The sequence below is a fragment of the Drosophila erecta genome, unplaced genomic scaffold, assembly GCF_003286155.1.
Source record: "Drosophila erecta strain 14021-0224.00,06,07 unplaced genomic scaffold, DereRS2 tig00000055-arrow-pilon, whole genome shotgun sequence".
Taxonomy (NCBI): domain Eukaryota; kingdom Metazoa; phylum Arthropoda; class Insecta; order Diptera; family Drosophilidae; genus Drosophila; species Drosophila erecta.
In genome coordinates this window covers 11,576,256-11,599,759 of record NW_020825200.1, presented here as the reverse complement: position 1 = coordinate 11,599,759, position 23,504 = coordinate 11,576,256, and the positions used below count along the sequence as shown (strand labels likewise).

At 45.3% G+C, this 23,504-nt stretch overlaps 2 protein-coding genes across 3 annotated transcripts in view; one reads left to right on the top strand and one right to left on the bottom strand.

The window, feature by feature from the left end:
* The window catches only part of LOC6543515 (homeotic protein female sterile), a 56,477-nt gene extending 35,535 nt beyond the window's left edge, over window positions 1-20,942 (top strand). The window contains exons 2-5 of one of the 2 annotated variants that reach the window (XM_001969489.3): window positions 17,246-17,794; window positions 17,916-18,116; window positions 18,189-18,888; window positions 19,012-20,942. In XM_001969489.3, the coding sequence (XP_001969525.2) occupies window positions 17,246-17,794; window positions 17,916-18,116; window positions 18,189-18,888; window positions 19,012-19,445 (1,884 nt within the window). In that variant the 3' untranslated portion in view covers window positions 19,446-20,942. The remainder of the gene's footprint in view (window positions 1-17,245; window positions 17,795-17,915; window positions 18,117-18,188; window positions 18,889-19,011) is intronic. The other variant, XM_026979068.1, reaches the window with a different exon arrangement.
* Window positions 20,943-21,330: 388 nt separating this feature from the next.
* Window positions 21,331-23,154, bottom strand: LOC26527054 (proteoglycan 4). The gene is made up of 2 exons (XM_026978502.1): window positions 23,125-23,154; window positions 21,331-23,070 (listed from the first exon to the last, which is right to left on the bottom strand). Exons 1-2 carry the CDS (start codon window positions 23,125-23,127, stop codon window positions 21,331-21,333), a joined length of 1,743 nt encoding a protein of 580 aa, XP_026834303.1. The 5' UTR covers window positions 23,128-23,154.
* Window positions 23,155-23,504: the final 350 nt, after the last annotated feature.

Sequence of the window (23,504 nt, the reverse complement as noted above, 5' to 3'; positions counted from 1 at the left end):
CTTTCACCCCCACTCGTGTTTAGTTAGTTTCTGATGGTTTTTAGTGCGGGGGTCTCGAGACACGAGACATCTTAAAGGGGTGCCGGCACTCACTCACACTCACACTCCCACACACATACACACACACTCGCTATCCTGGAACAGGAGTCAACCCATTCCCACAGAGCCTTCCCCGTTGCCCGCCTGTCGCCGCCAGGCAGCATTCGAATGGAACCCACGTCATGTTGCTGCAGAGTCCTGCTCCGATCCCCCCAAAAAGACCCCTCCTCATCCCTGCGCCAGCTTACCCTTCATTATTTTCCATTTTGCTGCTGATGCTGCTGATGCTGCTACTGGTGCTGCCCTTCCCCTGATTCTGTGGCTGCTGATGAGCTAAGCCAGCATCTACAAATTTTTCTGCTCTCTTTCGCTCCGTCTTTGTGCTGGGTTTCATCAGCAACATTTTACATTTATTACTTGGGATCCAACCACCCACTAACACACCCATTCTGCGGGGTTTTTGGCTTAATGAAAACGAGCGAGGGGCCCAGCTCCTTGGTCCGGCAATGGCCTCACGATTGATGTGCAGATGAAACACACACAAACACACCCAGCGTCTTCGTCGACCAGGCAATAACCTTTGCCCAACTTCTGGCCAGGACTTCGCCCACTTGAGTGCTCAAAACGCCAACACGAAACGATTCATCTTCGCTTGCTTTCGGGCGACACCCAGCCCAAAGTCCAAAGTCGGAGTCCGCAGGACTCTGGGCCCAACCATCCCAAAGCAACCATCTTTCCGCTTAGCCAAAGCGCTCGTCTTCATTGTATTTTCTTTTTACCAACTTGGGCCTTCTATTTTTTGCCGGCTAAGATTTTGGGCTGCCTGGGGTGGTGGGGTGGTGAGGTGGTGAGAAAGTAGAGGGCACAGTGAAAGATCCACTCCTCGCTGTTGGCTCACAGCGATGCCAACGGTCTGGTCCTGTCTCCGTTTTCAGAAAGAGGATATAAAGGGGGGGAAAAAAGGTTTCCGGTTGCGCCAATGTTCCTCACTTCCTTTGGACAGAGATGAAACTCAAACACAAATTAGAGAACTCTGGGGCCGGACTCGTGGGCAAAAGTTTCGAGGCACAAGATATTGGAAAAAAATTTATGCATAGCCCCCAACGTAATGAATGAATGAGGAAATGGCGAATGAAGAAAGGAATAAGAAAAATGAAAATTTATAGGAAAGGAATGCGGGAACGAGTCGACTTTAAAATGGCCTCTCCGTCATACTAGCAGGGCTAATCATATCAGCCCTCGTCTAGCCAACTGAAATAGACAATTAAGCCCAAGTCGCACCTACTCCAAAGTGGGCCAGCTCCTTGCCATCCAAGGAGCAAGTGAAGCCACTCTGATATCACAACTGCTAATGAAATACGCCACGTAACGTGGCCTGGCAACCTTCTCGTCGAGCAACTGAACGTTGAACGCTGACTCGCGCCTCTTGTGCCCCCTTATCGAATTACTCAAGTCCCTGAGTTGGACCCCAACTAGCGCAAGTCAGCAACATTTCAGCTGCTCAACCGAGAACGCTGTCTTGTACCCTTTCAACGCTCTGGTATCGCACCATTGCCACTCCTTCAGTCCTCCGCCCCCAGGCCACATCCTTCCTACCCTTTGAACGTCCCACACGGACCAGGCTTTCCGAAAAAAATAGAAATAGAAACGACAAGGGGGAAGGTCTATCCTACAGGGGCTTTTATGAGAACGTGCGCTTTATTTTCCACTGCGAAGACGTCGAAGGCGAAGAGCTCTGTATTGGACACCCTAGTCGGCACACCATGGACGGGGCATCCTTGAACACCGCTGCTCCTTACAGTGGAGTGAACTCGGTTAAATGAAAAAGAGTAAGCTATTTGTATCATTATTACGTTGGAAAATAGGGAAAAGTCGTATGCTATTAAAAAAAGGTGTACAGAGGGTGGTTGTAAATTAAATCGAATATTCCAAATAATTGATATCATTCTATAACTATAATGATGTATTTTATTTTAAGAAGGATAAGCTTCTTAGACCACTGTATTCCTTCGGTACGGCCCCATCCCGTCTTTGAAGCTCCATGCTGACACAGAGTTTTTATTCCTCCACTCGGCCACTCTTTCCTCAAGCAGGACTATCTCCGGAGCCCCTGCCAGCGATCCCTTGTCCCTCACGACCACCAGCGCATCGGAATTACAGCTAGACCCGCACACACACCCACACCCACACCCTCACCCTCACCCACCGACAGGCAACCTTAGCCTAACCCTTTTGCTTGGCCATCCCTGTCCCGGCCCTCGTCGCCCCCTCTCCATTAAAATCCCCCACCACCACCCCAGCAGGAGGCCACTCCCTTTTGGCTACCCTAGGACGTCTGCCGTTTGCTTACTTTGCCAGCGCACTTTTTATACAAAAATTTTTTGCCCATCTCCTGGTTAGACGCCCGCTTCATACTTAAACTCCCCAACCGCCCACTTCTATGTGCAGCTCTTTGGGGGCGTGGAGCGGAGCAGAGCCCTCCTTTCGAGAGAGTCTCTTGGTAGCGGAAGAAGGGAGCGCTCCTCTTCGTACTGGCTGGCTCGTCCTTGCTCATCAGGCTTCTTCAGCCCCAGTCCTAGGCTCACCACACCACCGCCTGCCCACGCTTGTCCATTTTAAGTTCGAGTCCTGCCCGTGGCACTCATCCAGCGCCGAGTCCTTCAGCTCCTCAGGTCCTCCTACCACCCCCAACCACCCCCTACCACACACACACAACCAACTATCCACCAAGCCACCCATCCGCCAAGCGAACTGGGGGCCTGGCCCTCATTTATTTTGTACCCACGCTGGCAGCAAAGTTTGTCTTGCGTTTCGTTTGGGTTTCCATTTTTTAGATTATTCCTTGCCGCCGCTCGCTGTCCAATGTTCCTTCTATTTTTTCGTAACCCCCACATCCTGCGCCCGTCCTCCAATTTTCTCTAGCTGGGACTAACGAGCATGTTACTCCTTGCCTGGCCAACGATTTTCCCCTCGGAGCCCACTCCGTGCGCTTTTATTATTATGCTTTGGCGCACATTCCGGCAGGAGGAGCGAATGAAGGAGGGAAAATGGAAAAGCTGAACCCCTCCGCCAGTTGCGGCCTCAACAGTGCCCCAACCCCGCGTTGCCAGGACTACCAGCTTGGGCAGGGTTAGAGAAGCTGAAGGATGGACGCAACGATTGCTCGGGAAAAGTTGCAGTTGTCCGAGTCGCCGGGCTCTGGCCATATAAAATAATAACAACTAACTAAAAATCCGTTCGCTTTAGCTGCAAAATCCTTTTGTTTTCCGAGCCCCCACTCCTCGCCAAACCGTGCATAAAAAAAGCAGAACCCAAAAACTACTTGCAAAAAAGCAAATAAAATAGAAAAAAGGTTCGCCCCGCTCAAATTCAATGCAAAAGTTTTGCATCGCCGGCGAGCTACCCACATAAATTCCGTGCTCCGCCCTTCTACGGAACCCCTCCTCTTTTGGCGTCTGACTTTTTTGCGGCATGGGTCGAAAGTTTATCAGCGCGTTTGTCTGCTGCCATCGTACGCCAGTTCCAGTTTCGGCCAAAAAAAAGAAGAATCCCCAACTCGACCGCTTGTTTGTCTTACTTTTGACCTCTATAAGTGAGGAGCAATCGGTGGGTGGAAGGGGTCAAGACGGGGATGAGACTGAAAAACAGCCGATAATGATGAATTGGATGGCAAACGAACTAAGTTTCGGGAGCGCCTGAAACTAAACTATTCTACTAAGTGGATTGAAACAGATGGATATGCATTCTTCCCGTATGAATTGATCTCGCACATAATGTTCGAACTCTTAAGATTCCCCTTGCAGGTGAATGGTAGTCCAATCTGCAACAGTAGCCGTTTGTCCAGTTAGAAATATATATGTAGGTTTGAATGTGCAGTTCTAAAGTCAGTATATAAGAACTTTAAAAATATAAATCGTATTGCCTTAGTGCGAACCGCACTATTATTAGAAAAAGTAGATGTATTATATGCAGTCCTCAACTTTGTGATGAATAAATTAGTAATTATCTTCAAGCTAATTTTCAAACATTTACTCGTCTTCTCTTTGCAGGTAAGCAATTCGAAAACAAGTCTTTCCCACACAAAGTAGTACGAGTGCCGACTCTGTTGTAAGTACATTACAATTTAAAACAACGCCCATTGTCTGTGTCGGTTTTGATAAGCCCAAATGGTACCATCTCCATTAACCCCATCCTTGGGCAACGTTCACGCTTAGTGCAACAATTGCAGCACAAAATTTAGCAGAGACACAGGCGGCAGGCAGCCAGCCCCATGACGATGAAACGAAGTTTTCCCAGCCACGCGCAACACAAAATCAAAATGAAAAATGTTCTCCTACCTTAAGCAGCTTAAAATTAATTCACATGGCCATGGGTGTTGCACGAGGAACCAGCTTTGGTCTGAATGTGGAACTGAAACCGATGGTTTCGTGTGGCGGTACAAAAGGAAAAAAAGGGAAAAACCTCAGTGCACCGGCATAGAATTATACATTTGCCGGCGGAAGTTGAAAGTGGCAGTCGCGGCACCCATTCAGCCAGGAGGGGTGCAACTTGCAGTCTAACCTCAAGGCCCCACCCCTCAAGCCGTACACCCTCCCGCCCAACGAGCACTTAATAATACGGTTTATTAGCGACATAAGCACATCCGACGCTGCCTCGTCCGCTGCCAGTGCAGACATTTTAATTGGTAGGCGAGTGCATGGGTAACATAAAAATTATAGTCGTGCGGTGGCAAGTGCGGTGGGCGTTGGGCGTTGAGCGTTGGGCGGTGGTTGCCACGGGGCGTGCCCCACCAAACAGTGACAGACAAGCTGGCAGCAGGCAACCGGCGGAGCGGGGGCAGCCTCCAAGGCTGGGGCAATTGAAAACTAGGATATACCCGTACACTTCAATCATTGGCAGCCTTTGTCTCCGCCAAAGGATCGCCAAGTGGAGCGGCCAAAGAGTGGGGCACGCGGTTATGCGGCGAGGGAGCCCTGCATTGCCACAAATTAAAAACTGCTGCGTTTTTAATCAAAGCTGCATTAGGAGGCCGCCACAACTACTCCGTGAATGGGGTGCCCAACACTGGGCTACAAAAACCGACACTCAGGCCCTACTTATGAGGGAGAACAGGTCGCGTCTGAACACATTTAATATTATTTTCCATTTCAACTGCGACTTCAATATTTGGCTATCAAATGTATTAATACTTGTCCAGAACCGCTTTTCAGATCATTAAATGGTAATTTTAATTAGGAGTGTAACCTCTTAATTATTAAAGCGGTCTCGACTCCTTTTGGAGTCACTGAAATTATAAATAAGTAGATCTGTCTCTGTTTAGGCTACACTTTTTTGCTTGCCAGCCGGCGAGTTGGTTGTTAAGGATTATAATGCAACGAAAAATGTTGGCATTATGGCAGCAGCAGCTTAACGGGTTTCACTTTGTTTGCAGCCCGTTGCAAGACCCTCGAAACTCAGGAACCCTTCTTCGCTGCCTGTATTGAGATGAAGGCAGCGGGGTCGGACCAGGGGGTGGCAGACGTACGAATTTTCCACATCCCTAAATCGCTAATCTGCTACGCATTTTTGCCGTGCCGCTCTCATCGCACCCGCTCCTGCCACTCCTTCGAGCTTGTAATAATTTCGTCCTCGTCGGGCGCATTTTTCCCTTTTTTTTTGCACCCAAGCGCAAATCGGTAACTTTGAGCTGGAAACTTTGGAGGCGGGTCGAGAGGGTTTCGGATTCGAGCCGGAGTTTCAGTTCGGGTCTGGACTTGGGTCTCCGTCTCCGCATCCGCCTTCCGCTTCCCGCCTCCCGCCCTGCACACATATGTGCGCGGGTGCGATAAGGCGACAGAGAAATTGAAATTGTTACCATTTGCGAAGGTTGCCGCTGCTAGACGACGATGACGAGGACCGAGGCTAGGTGTGCTATACCCACAGCGGGTGGCGTGAGAAGGTGGGGCCGCCAGAAAGGACGAGGCCGGCCCCATCTCGACAAGGGCCCGGCGAGGAGTAGGAGGACACGCGAAGGTTGTAAAACCGCCAACGCCATCGCTGCTGGAAATTTTGTGCTGCCAACTTTCAGGCGCTTTTGCTCCGAACTCAAGTGCGCTTCGGGGATTGTGTTTAAGGGTGTGGGGTGGTGTGGGGTGGTGTGAGGCCGAAGTGGGGGCTGTCTGGAGTGGGAGCCAGCTGAAGAGCGGGAAACTCCCATGCCAAGTTGGAGGCGTTGTTCATTATGTTGGCGCCGGCCACCCAGTGCCGCCTGGGGAGACGAAAGTTTGGCGGGGTCGTGGTTTATCCTCAGCTTCTGCAGACAGGACCTAAATTCAGAGAGTACAGAAGCGTGGTTGATTGAAAGGCTGAGAGAGCGCATCTGAACGATTTTTGACATCGCAAGATAATTTAAGCCTTGTAAAGCATTCATAAAATATAAGGACTGTGAAATACTGAGTAGCGAAAAGTGCTCTGTTATACGGAAGAAAATTATATATATCACTCTAAATAATTTTCTTCTATATGTAATTAACGGAAAAACTCTTTTATAATATTTATCTATTTAACAGAAATACGCATTCGTTTTTATTGCAAAACAAAAGCCTGCATTACCTATAGATTTGGGTCTTCGGTAAAGTATGTGACCCTGAATTTTCCTCCTCCATACCTTATAAACATGCCCCAACAGACCCTTTTGGCAAATGAATTCTCGAAAAATAACCCTTTCCGGGCATCTATCTGCGATCTAGTAACCACCCTCACTCCTGCCACCACAGAAAAAACCAACGCCGAAAGTCTCTTTCAAATGAAGTCTCAGACCTAAGCCAGGAATCCCATCACCCTCGTGCAGCTACCACTCTTACATCCATGGTGGGGCCAAATAATAAAAAAGTTTTGCCGAAATGTTTGTTGTATTATCTGCTGCCCGCGGGGAGGAAGAGGCCATGGGAGGTGGGGTTGGGAACTGCCCATAAAGGACGCCCATTTTTACGAAAAATATCACCAGCAAAAAAAGGGATATTCGTAAGACCCAAGGGGAAGGCGTGGCGCAAAGAGGAAAACGGAGCAGGGGGACCACGTGAGCTCATGCCAGCAAAACGTTTGCCGCATCTTTTGGGATTTCTTGCCTCGTTTAAAAATCATTCAAGCAGCAGACACCACCGAAACCCAATCCAACTGGCCCGCCCACTTCGTCCCAGGCAGGGCCAAATTCAGCCAAATTCAGACAGTGGCGCAAATTGTGTCAAAAACCGTTTGCCTCGAATGGATTGCAAGGGGGATGGAGGTTGGGTTGGGTTTGGGTCTATGGGCTCCACCTTCCGTGAAACGCTTGTTTGGGCTGCGCGTTCATTTTTATGTTTTTGCTCATCCAATACTCAGAGCCATCCCATCGCCCAAAACCCCGCAACTGGGAAACTTTGACGCCTAACGAAAGAGGCAGCAAATAATTCATCATTTTGCCTTCAGACTTCAGAGTATTTCCTCTGCCCAAATCCTGAGCCGAGGAGTTAGGAATGCCATGGCGCAGCCTTGTGCCAAGAAGTTTCCACCTCGCTTTTCCTCGCCCGCAGAGCGTCAAAGAGGAAAATATTATTTGGAATGGTTTATCATCAATTTTATGTGCGATTTTTTCTCTCCCTTTTTCTTTTTGTTTGCGCTTTCCTCTCGGCTCTGCTTTATTTCGAGACACATTTCCCCCGACCTTTGCAGCGTCCCCCAGTTTTCCTGGAAATGAGTCGCCTTCCACGGGCTTTAGTTTAGGGAGAAGGCCACTGAGCCACTGCGACTGTCTTTGCGAGTGAAAATCAACTGAAATTCGATTTGATTATGATTTGTTTCGATCGAAGGCGATGTCTTCGGTGGGGTTTGGGGGGCATTAGTAAGGGGACTCCTCCACATCCGTTTGCAATGAAAATCGTGATGGCTGAATTTGATTTTTCACATTGCTTGGCATTCGCAGACGATGCCCGTGCCGGATGGAATACGTCCAATTCATGGCTGAGGAGTCATCTCAGCACTTTAATGGATTTCTCTAACGAGGTTTTGTTTTAATAGAGAAACGATCCACCTCCTTCTAGCTGTAAACCTGTAATGCTGTAATGCATAACGGTTAAAAAGTTTAACGAATAATTTTAGTACATTTTACCAAAGTCTACAGGTCTGCTTGGGCTTGAAAATTCTATCTAAACCTCTGTTCATATTATATCAAAACATTAAGCAGCATGTATACACAATAAATATTGACATTTTTATTTTAAGACAGTATTTGAGAGTGTCATTATATTTTTTAGTTTAAACAAATATATTTAATGCAAATGCTGATAGAAAATTTCAAAAGCATAAGCCGCATCAATCAGCACCCCCTATTGAAAAATATTCTCTGTATATTTATGCACATATTTATATACACCAAATGTTGTTTTCATGTTTTAGCCATTTTGATTTTTGTTTAATTTTGAATTTTTATTTGTTATGATTTTTCGGCCGCACACACATTTAGTTTGCTTTAATATTTCATTTACTTAATATTTAATAGAGGCGTACAGAGCACTGTTCCATTGTACAGTTGGTTACATAAGTCGATGTACTATTTGTTATTTTTATCCCAACAAAACAAACAAAACAAAAAACCATATAAATAAAACTGAAAGAAGTATTAAAAAGGATCGCTTGGAAAAAAATTTAAATGTTTGACCAGGCGATTCTTTTCCAAGCATTTGCATATTCAAATAATTTTTTATCAAGCATACATACAGAGAGAGAATTTTGGTTAAGTGAGTTGCTCTGAAAAATATTCAAAATTAAATAATATGGAAACTGTTTATTATCTAGAAAGATTTGGTGTAGCCAAAAGATTTATAAATAGATTATAGAAAATAAAGGGATGTCATTACATTTTTCGTTTTGTGTAATCATGCATTCAGCGAAGTACATACATGAATGATGTAATCAAGGGACCGAAAAAATTTCGCGTTCTGCATTAATAAAAAACTTTCCGGACATCTATTGCATCAGAAATACTATATAAATCTATTGCTTACAAAAGAGAACTACAAAGCCGAGTGTCTCGACTATTAGATACCCATTAGTCTGAGAAAGGGAATGCAAGGAAAAAGGAGACATGAGTTAATTGAAATTGAGTTAATTTGAAATGACTTTTTAGCCATCCGATTTAATGAAACATTATAATGTTGCACTATTATTAATCGAAATTAAAAGATGTATTCGCATAATTGAATTAATGTTATAATATTTAACCGAAATAGTAAGCGCAAACATATTCGCTTGTGTATTAGCTAACCAAAACGATTCTGTGTCTTCCTCATCGGATTATGATAATAAGCCCAAGATGGGTCACGTTACACAATGCTCCTCCATTGTCATGGGCCAACCCTTTAAGTCAGCTTAAGTGTAGTCGATCGGCGTCCTTCTCGAATTTCCCAAGGACCAAAACACCCATGGGCACGGCTTTAGGTTTGGGTTTGGGTTGGGGTCTACTTAGACTGCCGTTTGGCTTTCCCTCTCACCTGAAGTGACAAAGTCTCGCCATCTCGTTTGCCGAAAACATTGCTGTTGGCCGGCTGCACACATGGCGTATGCGGAATGTGCGTGAGGTGTGGAAGCACTGGGCTATAGATTTCACTTAACTGCAACGCAGTGCCGACGTGCAGGTGTCGTCGGCAGGATTCTGCACATCGCCATCTTCATAGCATCGTGATGATGAGAATTCATATGCAAATCCAAAGAGTAAATCAGCGCAGAAACTTGGGTTCCCATCATCATCAGCCGTATCGCTAGTTGTCTTTGAGGGCTGAGGGCTCGAAGAATTTCGGAGTGGTTTTAAAGAGGACTTAAGAAAGCTAAGCGAAGCAATGTACCAACTAAATAGCTCAGTAAACAATAAGCTGCAGTTAATGTGCCAGTCTGCAGAATATGCAAATAATCATTAATCACTAATGCGCCAGAACCACAGCACATGTCTGAAATCGGGAATCGCAGCCCTTCAAAGCTTTTATCATTGTGTACTTCAACAATTGTTAATGGAATAGCAGAAATAAAAGACACGAATACGAATTTAAGATTTAATATTGTTTTGACCCTTCTATAAAGGTGTTTAGGAGCTCGAGTTGTGTATATTTAATTCTGTTCTTGTTGGCTTCGCCGATCTATCAGCGCCAGCAACTTTAACTACATATAATTGTATTTCATCCAATGAATCTTACTTTTGGAATTTATTACCATATGGCTTTGCCAGAGCATGATGGAAAACATTCCATAGAAAAATACAAAAACATTTTCCACCTATTTGCGCGGCCAAAACATGTGCCCACTTTTGGGCGATTCACTCACGCAGGCCATCCACAATCCCCCATCCCCATTCCCATCCCCAGTCCCGCAGCCCACCACCTGTCAGCGTCCTACTATTGCACCTCCATTTTCCGGCTGCATCCAGCTGGGCTTGTTCAGCTAATGCATCGGCTAACGGGCACAGCATGCGTGCAACTTAGGGGTGATGGTGGGGATTGTGATTTGTAGGGGCAGGACAAAAAAATAGGACTGGAATGCGTCCGCCATCAGGCGCAAAAACCAAAAATAAAATGCAATTTTTGTTTGCCGTCCAAAAGGGGGGTGTTGAAATTATTGCAGGGCTGGCCGGATTGTCTGTGTGTGTGTGTCTGTGTGCGGGGGATGGGCTGACCCACCCACTGTGGGTGGCATTAACTGGCCAACAACCCAGCGAGCCTACAACGCAGCCAGTGTGCGTGCATTTGCGTGGTGGGCATTAATTGTGATGTCTGGCTGGGCCCAAAGCCTGGGCAGATGAGTAAGTAGATTTCCTTGTATGTGAGCCAGCATTTTTTCACCACCCGCCCGCCGCTGCGGGAAATCGGTTTCACGGCCCCCTCATTGATAATAAGGCCCCCCGTTGCATTAACCCCATATCCTTTCCATTTTTTTCTTCTTGCCAACGCGCGCTGGTGCATTCGTTGCATCGCTCGTCTCACGTCGGCTGGCTACGCGCTTTTTTCTCCTTTTCACATGTGTATATATTTCTGCATGCGTAATATTTTTACACGCCAACACTGATGCAATGGAGCCTACCGCCGATGCTGTCCAGTGAGCGGCGAGAGTGCGTCTGTGTGTGTGTGCGTGCGTGAAAAAGGACCAAAAAAGCTCCGCCTTTAAAAATGTGTGCGCACCAATTGCCATTTGTGTCTCTGTCTTTTTTCTCCTTTTTCCTCGCACGCATAACGCACGCGGCCTGCAATCTCTGATAAGCGGGATGCACCACCCACTACTCACTCCCTACACCACCACCACCCACAACCCACCACGCACCGGACACCACCCACTTGCACTGCGTGTTGTTGTAAATGGGAATACAAATAAGGGAAAAAGTTGGGAAGGCCGTTACACAAATGGCAAGTGCAAAAAGGCGTTAAAAAACGACCGTCAACCGCCTGGCCGAAGAAATGTTTTCTCCTCTAGTGGCTTCGGTTAACTGGTCCATATGGGGCATCCCCGAGCATATGTGGGGTATTCTTTACATACTTGTAGGCGTTCTTTTTTGTATTTTATTTACGCACCTCTGCGACAGATTTCCCGAGTGTGGGTGTAGGGGGCCTTGGGTGGTTGGGCTGGGTATATGGGGTATATGGGGAATATGGGGGATATGGGGCCGATGTGGTTAAGTGGCCAGGGGAAGAGAGGGCTCGTGCGGTTGCGGTCGTTGAAGGAAACGGGAATCAATGTCTGACAATATTATGTTTCAATTTCGGAACGTGATGCGGCGGGGAGGGGCGTGTAAAAAACGATATATAGGGACATGGGATAAATTACATATGAGCCGCTTCAAAGGGAGTTGCAGATAACGATTTGGCTGTCCGTGCGAGAAACTTGACTCTATGATTAAAATAGACGAGCAACAACAGGCAGAAAGGAAATTAAATGACTTTACAAATATATAACCTAATCAATTGTATTATGTATTCAGTAAGGCAGGACTTAGCTTTAGTTGGAAAAATAACAATACTATAAGGAAGTATTTACCCAGAGAGCATTATTTGAAATAAATTAAGAAAAGATTTTGTACTTATAAATCATGAAATAGATTTTGTACCAATAAGTTAAGAAATATATATTTTACTTTTAAGCTTCATAGACTTCTATGTCTATAAAGACACAGCTATTAACTAAATACGTTGCTCTTCTGAAACGGCCACTAAACATCAGCAGTTAAATAAACTAGCAAGGGTAAAATGTAAGTGCCGCATTTTCTAGCCCAATCCCATTACTCGATCCAGTCAACCGGCTGTCTCGTCCTAACCACATCATAAACTAATCAGACTAGACAGGGAAGGAGCGGTACCCGTTCGCGTTCGATTCTGAAAGGACACCATGCTTTCAGCGGATAACTTCGCGTTGGTCAACAAAATGTTGCATACTTTATGGCGCTGGACAAATAATATTCGCGTGCTGCATAAAAAGCGACGGCTTGTGCCTTTGTTGTTGGGCGATTGAGTGGCATGTAGAGTTAGTTACAGTGCCCCCGAAATGTATGCAGCCGGCACAACGATTACACGACCCCTTCTGCTGCCACCCACTCAAAAAAAGCGATCTGATGTGAATAAGTTTGACCCGTTTTGTGGCCAACAGCGAGAGTGGAAACGGACGGGAGGGGTGGAAAAAAATCAAATCAAGTTCGCAAAGGGAACGCTTTTCCCAATTTTTGTTCGCTGCTTTTTTATTTGCTAAATAATGTTGCCTACCACTGGGTGGAAAATGGAAAGGCAAAACATCATCAGGTCCGTAAAACGCGGCGGACGGAAGAGCGGAAAAGCCAGGGGCTGCGCTTTGGGGGGTTCAAAGCTGCACTCGTTGCCCACCCCAGATTTATACAATTGCATTCGGTACTAAGCCTTGATGCAATGCTTCCTTTGTGGGGTATGCACTGCAGTTATTAATGTTCTCTTCCTCTTAATGGATTCCACTTCATTTGTTTTCGGTATTATAATATTAAGAACATACATACAATTTTTCATATTTAATTTTAAATTAGGCACCGTTCTGATTAGCTGCTCCTTTCTTGTTCTGATGCCACTGCATTTCACATACAGCACTTCCAACCACTCCGTGTTTCACCAACACAAATAGTTTCCACTGGACCCGCATTCTCTTTGCTTTTGTGCGTGTGGTGCAAAAAATAAAATAGAAAATTTCATAGAGCGCACACCGGGCGTATGAGTGCTGGCAGTTGCCACGGCGACACTGGGGCTCCAAATATGCAGATGATTTGGGAGGAATGGAGTATACGAGTATCTGTGCCATTTAGTTATATTCAGATTGTTGTCAGATGGGAGATTTTTGCTCATTAGGGCGAAAATATATGGCAAGATCGGTATTGTGCTGAAAAACAAATCGTAATTAACTTAATTTTTACTTGCCAGCTGTTCGTCCGAGAACAAATAATGCATTTTAATCATCTATCGGCACTTACAAATCAATGCACAGCTTACCAAGCCATAATCCCCATTTCGAACTATTAAGCTAAGCCTGTTATTACTTGATTCATAACGCGCCCTTTGACACTTTTTCGGGCCTAAACAAATAAATAACTTGCCATCCTATACAAATATCGGAGTCACATACATCCTATGTAAATGCACACATATCGCTTATGTATATCGCTTTCAATATTTCATATATACGGCAGGGTATTTGTTGTGAGTTGATACGCTCACCACCCATTTGACCTCCCAGCCGTCGGCTAAAACCGTGGCTGGTAACTAATTTGAAACTGTCCTGGCGTATCCTGCCCACACCATTCACTGATTTTTTCTATATTCCCTATTTGTTTTTTATTTTGGTGCACTGGCTCCATCACGTTGAATGCAGTTCCCATGTTTTGCCGCTCACTCTTTGTAATTGCTTTGACCAGCGAGGATATTATTTTATATATATATATATATATTTTATATATATACATATACATATTATATTGCGCAGTACATGCACTTAATGCATTCGAGGGTTGCAGCTGGATTTTTAACCGGAATGGAATGCACCTATATGAGAAAAAACTGCTGTGCTGCACTGGAATAGAATCGTTCTATTGGAAGCTATGTGGCTGCAGGATTCCATTGCCCGTTCTAGACTCTTCCAAAGGCCTTTCCTTTATTTTGTACCATGTTTTGGGAAGAACAACTCTGCGGAGCAAACTTTCAAATCAAGCACGGCAAAGCATGGGCAATATCTTTCAGTTTCTTTTGCCAATCAAGTTCCCTGAAAGCCTTCCCCCACACACTTCACTATTGAAGAGCTAGCCACATGAAGAAAGTGTACACATTTTCCATTAATTAAAATGAAACTGAAATTGGGGACGAGACTCTGAATGGACAAAGACTTGAGGTTAGACTACTTGCAAAAATGTTCAAAGTCCAAGGCTGAGACGGAACCGGAACAACTCCGTCGGGAGTCTGTGTGCCTGCATGTGGGCCGATCCGTACGGATTCTACTTACGGATTTCCCTCTAGCTGCTCATGCACACGACTTGAGCTCATCCCGAGCAACCTTGACTTTGCCAGCAGCCGCAGGCCAAAGATGAGGGGCTGTCCCCTCTTGGCAAGTAATTTGTTTTGGGCCTGACAGCAGCCCACGAGGCGTATGAGTAACACCTGCCAAGCAGGAAAACACACACACACGCGCTCAGACACGCAGAAGCAGTGGCCATAAATCCTAGCATTTACTTCCATTTCTGACTCGCCTGCGCGATGGGAAGAGTTGCTTTTGAAGTCGCTCCCACAATTTTGTAACCCTTTTTCGGCTGCGATCCTAGTGGGGGGGATGGCAGGAAGCCCCTCTAAATATCAGAAATATGCGGGCTTGTGGCATCTTACTAGTTAAGGCAGAGGCAAAGCAATGAGAAGGGGAACGGGTAAGGCGCAGAGTTCAATGCAGAAGGCAGCCCCCAAAACTAACAACCGATGAGGTGACAGGGGGAGGATAAACATGTGCCGTTGCTGGCTGCCAGCCTAAAAGCAGGCTTTGACTTCGACTGCGTCTGGAGCACACCACTACAAAGCCGGCAACCTCTAAGCACACGCATAATGAATTACCACCCAGGCAGGAATCGTCCTTAGTCCCACGTCCTTCGTCCCGCTTCCCGCTTCCCACTTCCCTCGCCCTACGTCACCTCGCCTCCTTCGCCACCAACTGCCGATGACATATTTCTCCAGACAGAGGCTGCCATTCCTTCCCGCCGAGCGGCGCCTAAAAGGCAGCTAAGAAAATTTGCGTTTAACTCATAAGTGCGTGAAAGGGTTGCCAGGACCTGAGTCCCAGTCGCCATCCCATCCCATACCAATCGCATCCTTTCCCAGCCCATCCGATCCCCGTACCCAGACCGAACAACATCCCTGCCAGGGGTTGCCTCTGTGCACTGTCAAGGAAATTGTAGTTTAAATGAAATGGAAGTTGCTTTTATCAACGGCGAAGAAGGTGGTCTGGGGGCTTAGGGTTTCGAATTGGGAATGAAAATGGGTATGGGTGGGGGTGGTGGTGGGGGTTAGTGTGTGTGAGCTTTCTTAGAACTTCTCCCCCGTGTGTCAGTGAGTGTGTGTATATAAATTAAAATGCCTAAACATATGCATTAGTTTTTGTCTCAGTCCCACACCCCTTGCACGTGTGTGTGTGTGAGTGTGTGTGTGTTTGGAGGCTTGGGGTAACTCCAAAGTTTTTGTGGTTACGACATCGGTTTTCGGGGGCGGTGCGAGGTAGGATGCTTGAGACAAGCTTTGGAACTGGGTGGTTCTTGGGGAGTGGGGCGAACTGTCAGTCTCGAGTCGGTCTCGAGCTGTGGCCCGACAACTTAGTCTAATGAGAATTCAAATTCGAAACCCAACTACGCAATCGTGCTGAAGAAATTAAAAGAAATTGCACATGATGTGTGTGTGGTTGTTCCTATTTATTGAACCGTATGATATATACGTGTATGTACAAACATGAAATGCTGTAGGTAAGAAATCAAATATTTGTTTCACTTTCTGGCAATAAACTACAGAATATTGGTTCAAACTCAAGTTGAAGAGTTAAACAAAGCGGTACGGGCCCAGTTGCAGCTTTCAGGGGCGAAAAGGGTCTTATGTTAATTAACTTATAAATAAAAAGAGTACATCTTGCTCCAGAGATAAATGAGATCGGGCACAGTGGCCAGAAAACAAGCGAAAAAATATGAAAACTTGACATTTTGTCATGTTTAGAATACAGTTTTAACTCCACACGAAACTTTTGTTCCCCCCAAAATTGCACAATTTATTTGCTACAGCCAACTACCCCTATACCCCAGAGGTCGAGCAAATTAATGTTAATTAAGACTTAGAGTCCGTTCACGTTTAAAGGGAAAGAAGGAAGCCTCAATCTCGATGGCCATCCACACGGAACACAGCTTCATTTTTGCTGCCATTACCAGTTCCAATCCCCAATCTCAGAACTCCAACACCACGGCCCCACCTTACGAGTGTCCTTCAACCACAAAACCAAAAGAGTGCGGAGGAAAAATGCTTGTGTGCCGGACGCTCAACGTCTTGGGCAAAATGTTTCATTAGAGCCGTGTTGGCCGCAAAGGGGCAGGACAGGATTGAAACCCCACCCCGGCCCACCAAGCCGACTAATTTCCAGTGCACAGAGGGCGGACAGTGAAAAAAGGCAACCCCAAGAATGGGCAACCAGGAAAAAGGAGCAGATAGAGGGTGAACCTGGGGAACTGGACCTGCCTTCAAGATGAAAGTCCGTAAAACTTTCCCCTAGAATCCCGGTCTGGGGTTTTGGGACGCTTTCTTTGACGTTTCGTTCCTTTTTGCATTCTTTAAAACGGTCGAACGAACTTCCAACTGGTTCTACTCGTAATCACTGGGATTTGGCATATCGAACTGCTTCCAGAGAGTTCGTGCGGTCTCGAAAAAGTTCGCTCGTAGATTTCTTGAAAAAAGCTCTGAAATTGAAAACTACTTCTGTTTAACAAAAAACATATTTGAATATTTGCCAACCGATTGCTGTCAATTTAAACTAATAATTGAAACTTGCTGCACACTAATGGCAATGTTTTAAGTCAAGACTTTAGCGTGTTGAAATTATAGTTAATCACATAAGCAATATAGAAATGTTTAATAAATTGTTATTCAAGTTGGAGATGAGATAATCAAACAATATTCTCATTTCTACCTTTCAGGAAACCATTCCGGCAACACCGGTTGTGAGCACCGACACAGCCAGCGTGGTTGGTGTGGGCGTTGGAGGCCTCGGTGGAGGAGGGGCGGCAGCTGGCGCAGGAGGCGGAGCAGGTGGCACTGGCGGACTCCTGGGCGATGTGGTCAGTGGACTGGGCGGGGGCCTCGTCAACGAATCCGAGGCCTATGCCGGCCTGATGAAGGACGCGGACAAGCTGAAGCTGATGCTACTAGCCTGGAACTACCAGAACTCGACGGCGGTGCGAAATGGAACCGAGGGCCCCGATCTGAGTGTGGTGGGTGGTCTGTGGGCGCAGTACCAGAACGCTCTGGCCCAAAACGCGGCAGCTGCGGCGGCGGCCAGTGGCAAGATGGACAGTTCGCTGTCGCCGGTGCCGCGGCAGGATGCCCACTCGCCCATGGAGACGCAGGACGAGACTAACTCCTCCGGGCAGAAGGAGGAGGACGAGGTGTCCGAGGATGACTCCGATGACAAGCTGGATGAGAAACTGGCCACCACACACGATCCCGAGCGGCTCAAAGCCTTCAATGTGAGTAAAGCGTGAGCTGAGAGTGAGCGGCGAATGTAAAGCCAAGCGTTGCCAAAGATTCGCCAGACATCTGGTCACGTCAGCCTATCGGGTTACTGTAACATCCTCTCCTTCCTTTCAGATGTTTGTGCGGCTGTTTGTTGATGAGAATCTCGATCGCATCATTCCCATCTCGAAGCAGCCCAAGGAGAAGATCCAGGCCATCATCGACTCTTGCGCCCGGCAGTTCCCGGAGTTCAGCGACCGATCCCGCAAACGCATCCGCACCTATCTGAAATCGTGTCGGCGCAACAAGAAGACCCGCGATGGATGGGAGAATACGGTAAGTTATAACTATAGATATAGTTGTCATTGTTTTGACACTGAAGACTCAACTCGATTCCAACTCTTCCAGACCCGACCCACTCCCGCTCATCTGACATCCGTGCAGGCGGAGCAAATCCTGGCCATCGCCTGCGAAAACGAATCCATGAACGCCAAACGAATGCGCATCGGCCTGGAGCCCATCACGCACGCAGTTCCCGCTCCTGGAAGTGCGGTGGCCGCTGCAGCAGCCGCGGCTGCGGCCGCAGCGGTGGTGGCTGCCACAAGTTCCAGTGCCGGCGGCACTAGCACCACGGCCGCCGGCAATGCCACCGCCACCTGCGGCATGGGCGGTGTGGGGGATGCCACCGGACTGACCAGCGCGGCAGCCGCAGCTCTTCCGTTCGTCAGCGCCGTCGGCTTCGCCCGCTCCACGCCCAATTCGGAGCACGCGGATGTGCTGCCCTTTGGTGGGGCGGGCAACGCGGGTGGAAGTGGAGGCGGCGGTGCCGCCGGCGGGGGCGGGGGCGGTATGAGCTCGGCGCGCAGCTCTCCCTTGGCCCTCAGCTCGAATGCCAGCGTTAGTGGCGGCGCCAGTGTCACCGGTTTGACCCTCGCCAATGGAGCAGGCGCCTCCAACGGAGCTGGTCTCCCTGCCAGCAGTCCGTACACCACGGACTTCAGTTCCCCATCGACGGCCTCCCCTTTTGTCGCAGCAGCTGCAGCCGTGGCCGCCGGCAGAGCCCCCAGTTATCCCGGATATTTCCCCGCAGTGGCTGGCCTGGGAAATGGTGAGTAAACAATGCGATAAATTATCAAATATACAAGCAGTTATACCATATGATACTTCCCTTACAACATGTAGCTTGCGTTATAAATGATATGCTTAATCATACTACTGTCTTGCTTTCCAGTTACGCCCACCGATCTCTCGATGAAACCGACCAGCGGCCTTGGCGGCAACATGGTCAGCAACAACAACAGCAACAGCTCCGTGACCGGCAACATCAACTCGCAGCTAAGCGCCGCCAATCTGGCCAGCCTGAGCAATGCGAGCAACAACAACGCACTGGTGACCGCCACCCAGCAGTTGCAGCAGCTGCAGCAGCAACAGCAGCAGCAACAACAGCAGCAGCAGCAGCAACAACAGCAGCAACAACAACTGCTGGTGGCCGGCGGCGGCGGGATGGACGGCCAATCCGTTCGAGCGCCGCCCATCCTGCCGCACAAACTGAGCGCCAACGAGGTGACGGCCGCCCGGCAGGTGATATCCGCTTACCGCGAAAGTGCCGCCTTCCTGCTCCGCACCGCCGACCAGGTGGAGCAGCTGCTCGTCCAGCAGCAGTAGGCGTGGCCCGAGTTGCGAGCGGGGTTGTTCCTATTTTAAATTAAATTTAAAATGAATTACACACACTGCAAACGAAAGAAATACACACAAGCCAAACTAAGCGAAAATAGTCAAACCATATAGCGCAAAACAGAGACGACTAACACTTTCTCACAGGATGCAAGGCAGAACCATATGTAGTTAAAGAAGTTCGTTCAAACAAAACATTTTAAGTGTTTTTTCCTCCAACTACGTACAGCATATTTAAAATAGAACTTAACGATAAACAAAAACCAAAAGAAATATTGCAAATATCACAACAGTAAAATAGTAGAGCTGCTTGGTATTGAGCTCGATTCGATAATTTCCCAAAATTCAACTTCGGTTTCCATAGACATAAAAAGTATCCACTCTAGGGATGGTTTCAATAGATTCTCCTAAACTTCCATTCGATTTTCGCATTTGATCTGATTCCTTAAATATGACTAAGATTAGATGCAATTCAGATACCAACGCGGCTCTAATAAAAATAAAGCCAAGCAGCAATTCAACGTACTACAGTGTCTACTAAAAGTAAACCTACAATAGCCATACACAAACACTCGCATTCATTTTGTTCAACTTTTATTATCGCATTTTTTTGGACTCTCATCCTTTGGAAGCCGCAGATTCTGGGCCGGATTTTAAGATGCGCGATTTGTTAAAAATTTAAATATGATAAATAAGTTAAAGTATTGTTGTAAATTTTAAGAAAATGGAAAAAGAAGAAAAAAAAAAACAAAAAAAATCGTAAAACTATGAGAAAACACAGGGTGATACTTTGAGAAATTATTACAATGCATAAGCTAAAAATTAATTAAAGAAAATGTAAAAAAAATTTATGGAAATGAGGTAAGGCATAGATGTTGGTAAATGTGTATTTAAAGTTTAGAAATTACATTTGTATACTGTTCCACGATTAATTGTTCTCGATTACCATCATCTGAGTTTTTATCTTATTTCACTTTTATTAGGTGTATATAATTTTACAGTTTTTATTCTGAAACATTTAAGTTTAACTGTTTGTTGCTTTTTACTCACCTTCGATTATTGAATAGATACGGAATAAAATATTTAAATACAAAATAGCATTTCATGTTTTTTGCAAATATAAATGTGCATGTTAAAATAAGAAACACTTACACAAACTCATAGAAACACATGGAACATTGGTATGTATGAGTGTGCAGAACGACATGAAGATCCGCTATGCAAGGCAAATTATAGAATTTAATTATATAAATTAATTGCTAAAATTATTTAACCACAAATAATTATGACTAAACCAACATAAATACTCCAAACGAACTTGATGGCTTGCAGGAGAAATATTTATACGGAATACTTAAATATAATGTAATGTGTGGCATTTGCATTGAAGAGTAAACTAATTAAACTAACACGAGGGCAACACAAATGAAACAAGACATTTTAAAAATCGAATTAATAAAGAATTTATGAGAATTATATGTACATTACAAATGCTTGAATATTCATTGGGGCTTACTTCTGGGAGAACTTAATGTTCTTAATTTTTTAAGTATTTTATTATGTTAGCTTTCCAAAGGAATTAGCAACGACGAGTCTGGATGTTTCGACTTTTATTTAAGAATACTTCTTTCTGATGAAAATGTGTTTTTGGTTTTTAATGTATACCACTGTTTTGTTTTACATGTGGATTCAGATTTCTACACCTCTCTACATCATTTCAGTACTCATGGTCAAACATAGATGGCGCAAAAACTTCAATAATTTCAGCCATCACCTATAGATGGGAGAGGCAAATCAGTTAGTTTTGTTGCAAAATCAATGTTTTAATTGTAAATCAACATATGTATATGTAGATATATATATATATATTTCATTATTATCCAACCAAATTTCCAAAGGGGTGTGGTCTTGGTGGTGGTCTTGGTAGTGGTCTTAGTGGTCTTGGTGGTGGTCTTGGTAGTGGTCTTGGTGGTGGTCTTGGTAGTGGTCTTGGTGGTGGTCTTGGTGGTGGTCTAGGAAATGCAGGGATTGGAGGTGGACGCCGAATAGGTAGTATCGCAATTGCAGCAGAATCTGCCACAGGCAAGGATCCAAGGATTGGAAAAGGTGGAGGTCGATGTGGAGGTCCAATCACTTCGTGGTGGTAATGGTGGTGGTGTTGAGCCTGAGAGCTGGAGGGAGCTGTCGTTGTTGATTCTGTGGTTTTTGCCGAAGTTGTAGTTGTTATTTCTTCAGAAGTTGTAGAGTTTTCCTCAGTAGTCGTTGGAGCTGAAGAAGTGGTTGTAGGAGCAATTGTTGTTGTTGTCAATTCTTCAGTGATAGTGGGAGCAGTAGTGGTTGTTGTTACTGCCGCGGTCGTAGTTGTTGTTACTTCTTCAGTGGTTGTTGAAGCTAAAGTGGTCGATGGTTCTTCAGTCGTTGTAGAAGAGACTTCCGGTATATTTTCAGTGGTTGTAGGAGCAAGTGTGGTTGTTTTCAAGTCTTCAGTTGTTGCAGGAGATGCTGTAGTTGCGTTGTTGTCCTTCGTAGTTGTGGAATCAGATATGGAAGTTATTGTCGTCGTACTTTGCAAACATATTGGTAAATTCGGAAAATTTGTACACAGAATTGATTCAGTTGTACTTAGTTCTTCTGACGTTGTAGGAGCAAGTGTTGTTGTTTTCAAGTCTTCAGTTGTTGCAGGAGATGCTGTAGTTGCGTTGTTGTCCTTCGTAGTTGTGGAATCAGATATGGAAGTTATTGTCGTTGTACTTTTCAAACATATTGGCAAATTCGGAAAATTTGTACACAGAATTGATTCAGTTGTACTTAGTTCTTCTGACGTTGTAGGAGCAAGTGTTGTTGTTTTCAAGTCTTCAGTTGTTGCAGGAGATGCTGTAGTTGCGTTGTTGTCCTTCGTAGTTGTGGAATCAGATATGGAAGTTATTGTCGTCGTACTTTGCAAACATATTGGTAAATTCGGAAAATTTGTACACAGAATTGATTCAGTTGTACTTAGTTCTTCTGACGTTGTAGGAGCAAGTGTTGTTGTTTTCAAGTCTTCAGTTGTTGCAGGAGATGCTGTAGTTGCGTTGTTGTCCTTTGTAGTTGTGGAATCAGATATGGAAGTTATTGTCGTCGTACTTTGCAAACATATTGGTAAATTCGGAAAATTTGTACACAGAATTGATTCAGTTGTACTTAGTTCTTCTGACGTTGTGGGCGCATTTGTGGTTATGGGTATATTTTCAGTGGTTGTTTTCAAGTCTTCAGTTGTTGTGGAATCAGATATGGAAGTTATTGTCGTCGTACTTTGCAAACATATTGGTAAATTCGGAACATTTTTACACAGAATTGATTCACTTGTACTTAGTTCTTCTGTCGTGGTGGGTACTTTTTCAGTGGTTGCAGGAGCAAGTGTGGTTGTTATCAAGTCTTCAGGTGTTGTAGGAGATGCTGCAGTAGTCGTGATGTCCTTCGTAGTTGTTGAATCAGATATGGATGTTATTGTCGTCGTAGTTAGCAAACATATAGGTAAGTTTGGAAAAATTATACACTGACTTGGTTCAGTTGAGGTAGTTGTTTGCGTAGTTGAAAAAGTTATTTCAAGTGCAGTCAAAATAAAAACAACAAGAATCTACAAAATTAAATCACATAAATAAGTTTTTAGACCCAGCAGACGCGATGTTACCATCTTGAGTTTTATGTATTATCTAAATTCTTGCAAATAGTGACAACTATTTATATACAACCTACGTTTCAATCGTCTTTGTTGTGTTTTTCGATAACCTAATGACAGCAGGTTTACCCTCGTCAAATGCGAATAGTAAGTGCAGTCAGAAAAATAAATTAGATAGCGTCGTCCATTTTCGTTGCCGAGTTTTGAAATTTCCTTTTTTTATTCAAGGTATTGTTATCATTTTGTAAAACCAACAAAAATATATGCTTTGTCCGCCTTTCAATACTTTTCAAATAAATAAAAGAATCATTATATATTTCTTAACTATATTTTTTATTTATTTTACAGAATTTTGCAAATTAATTTGCACATGATTTAATGCCAAAAATAAA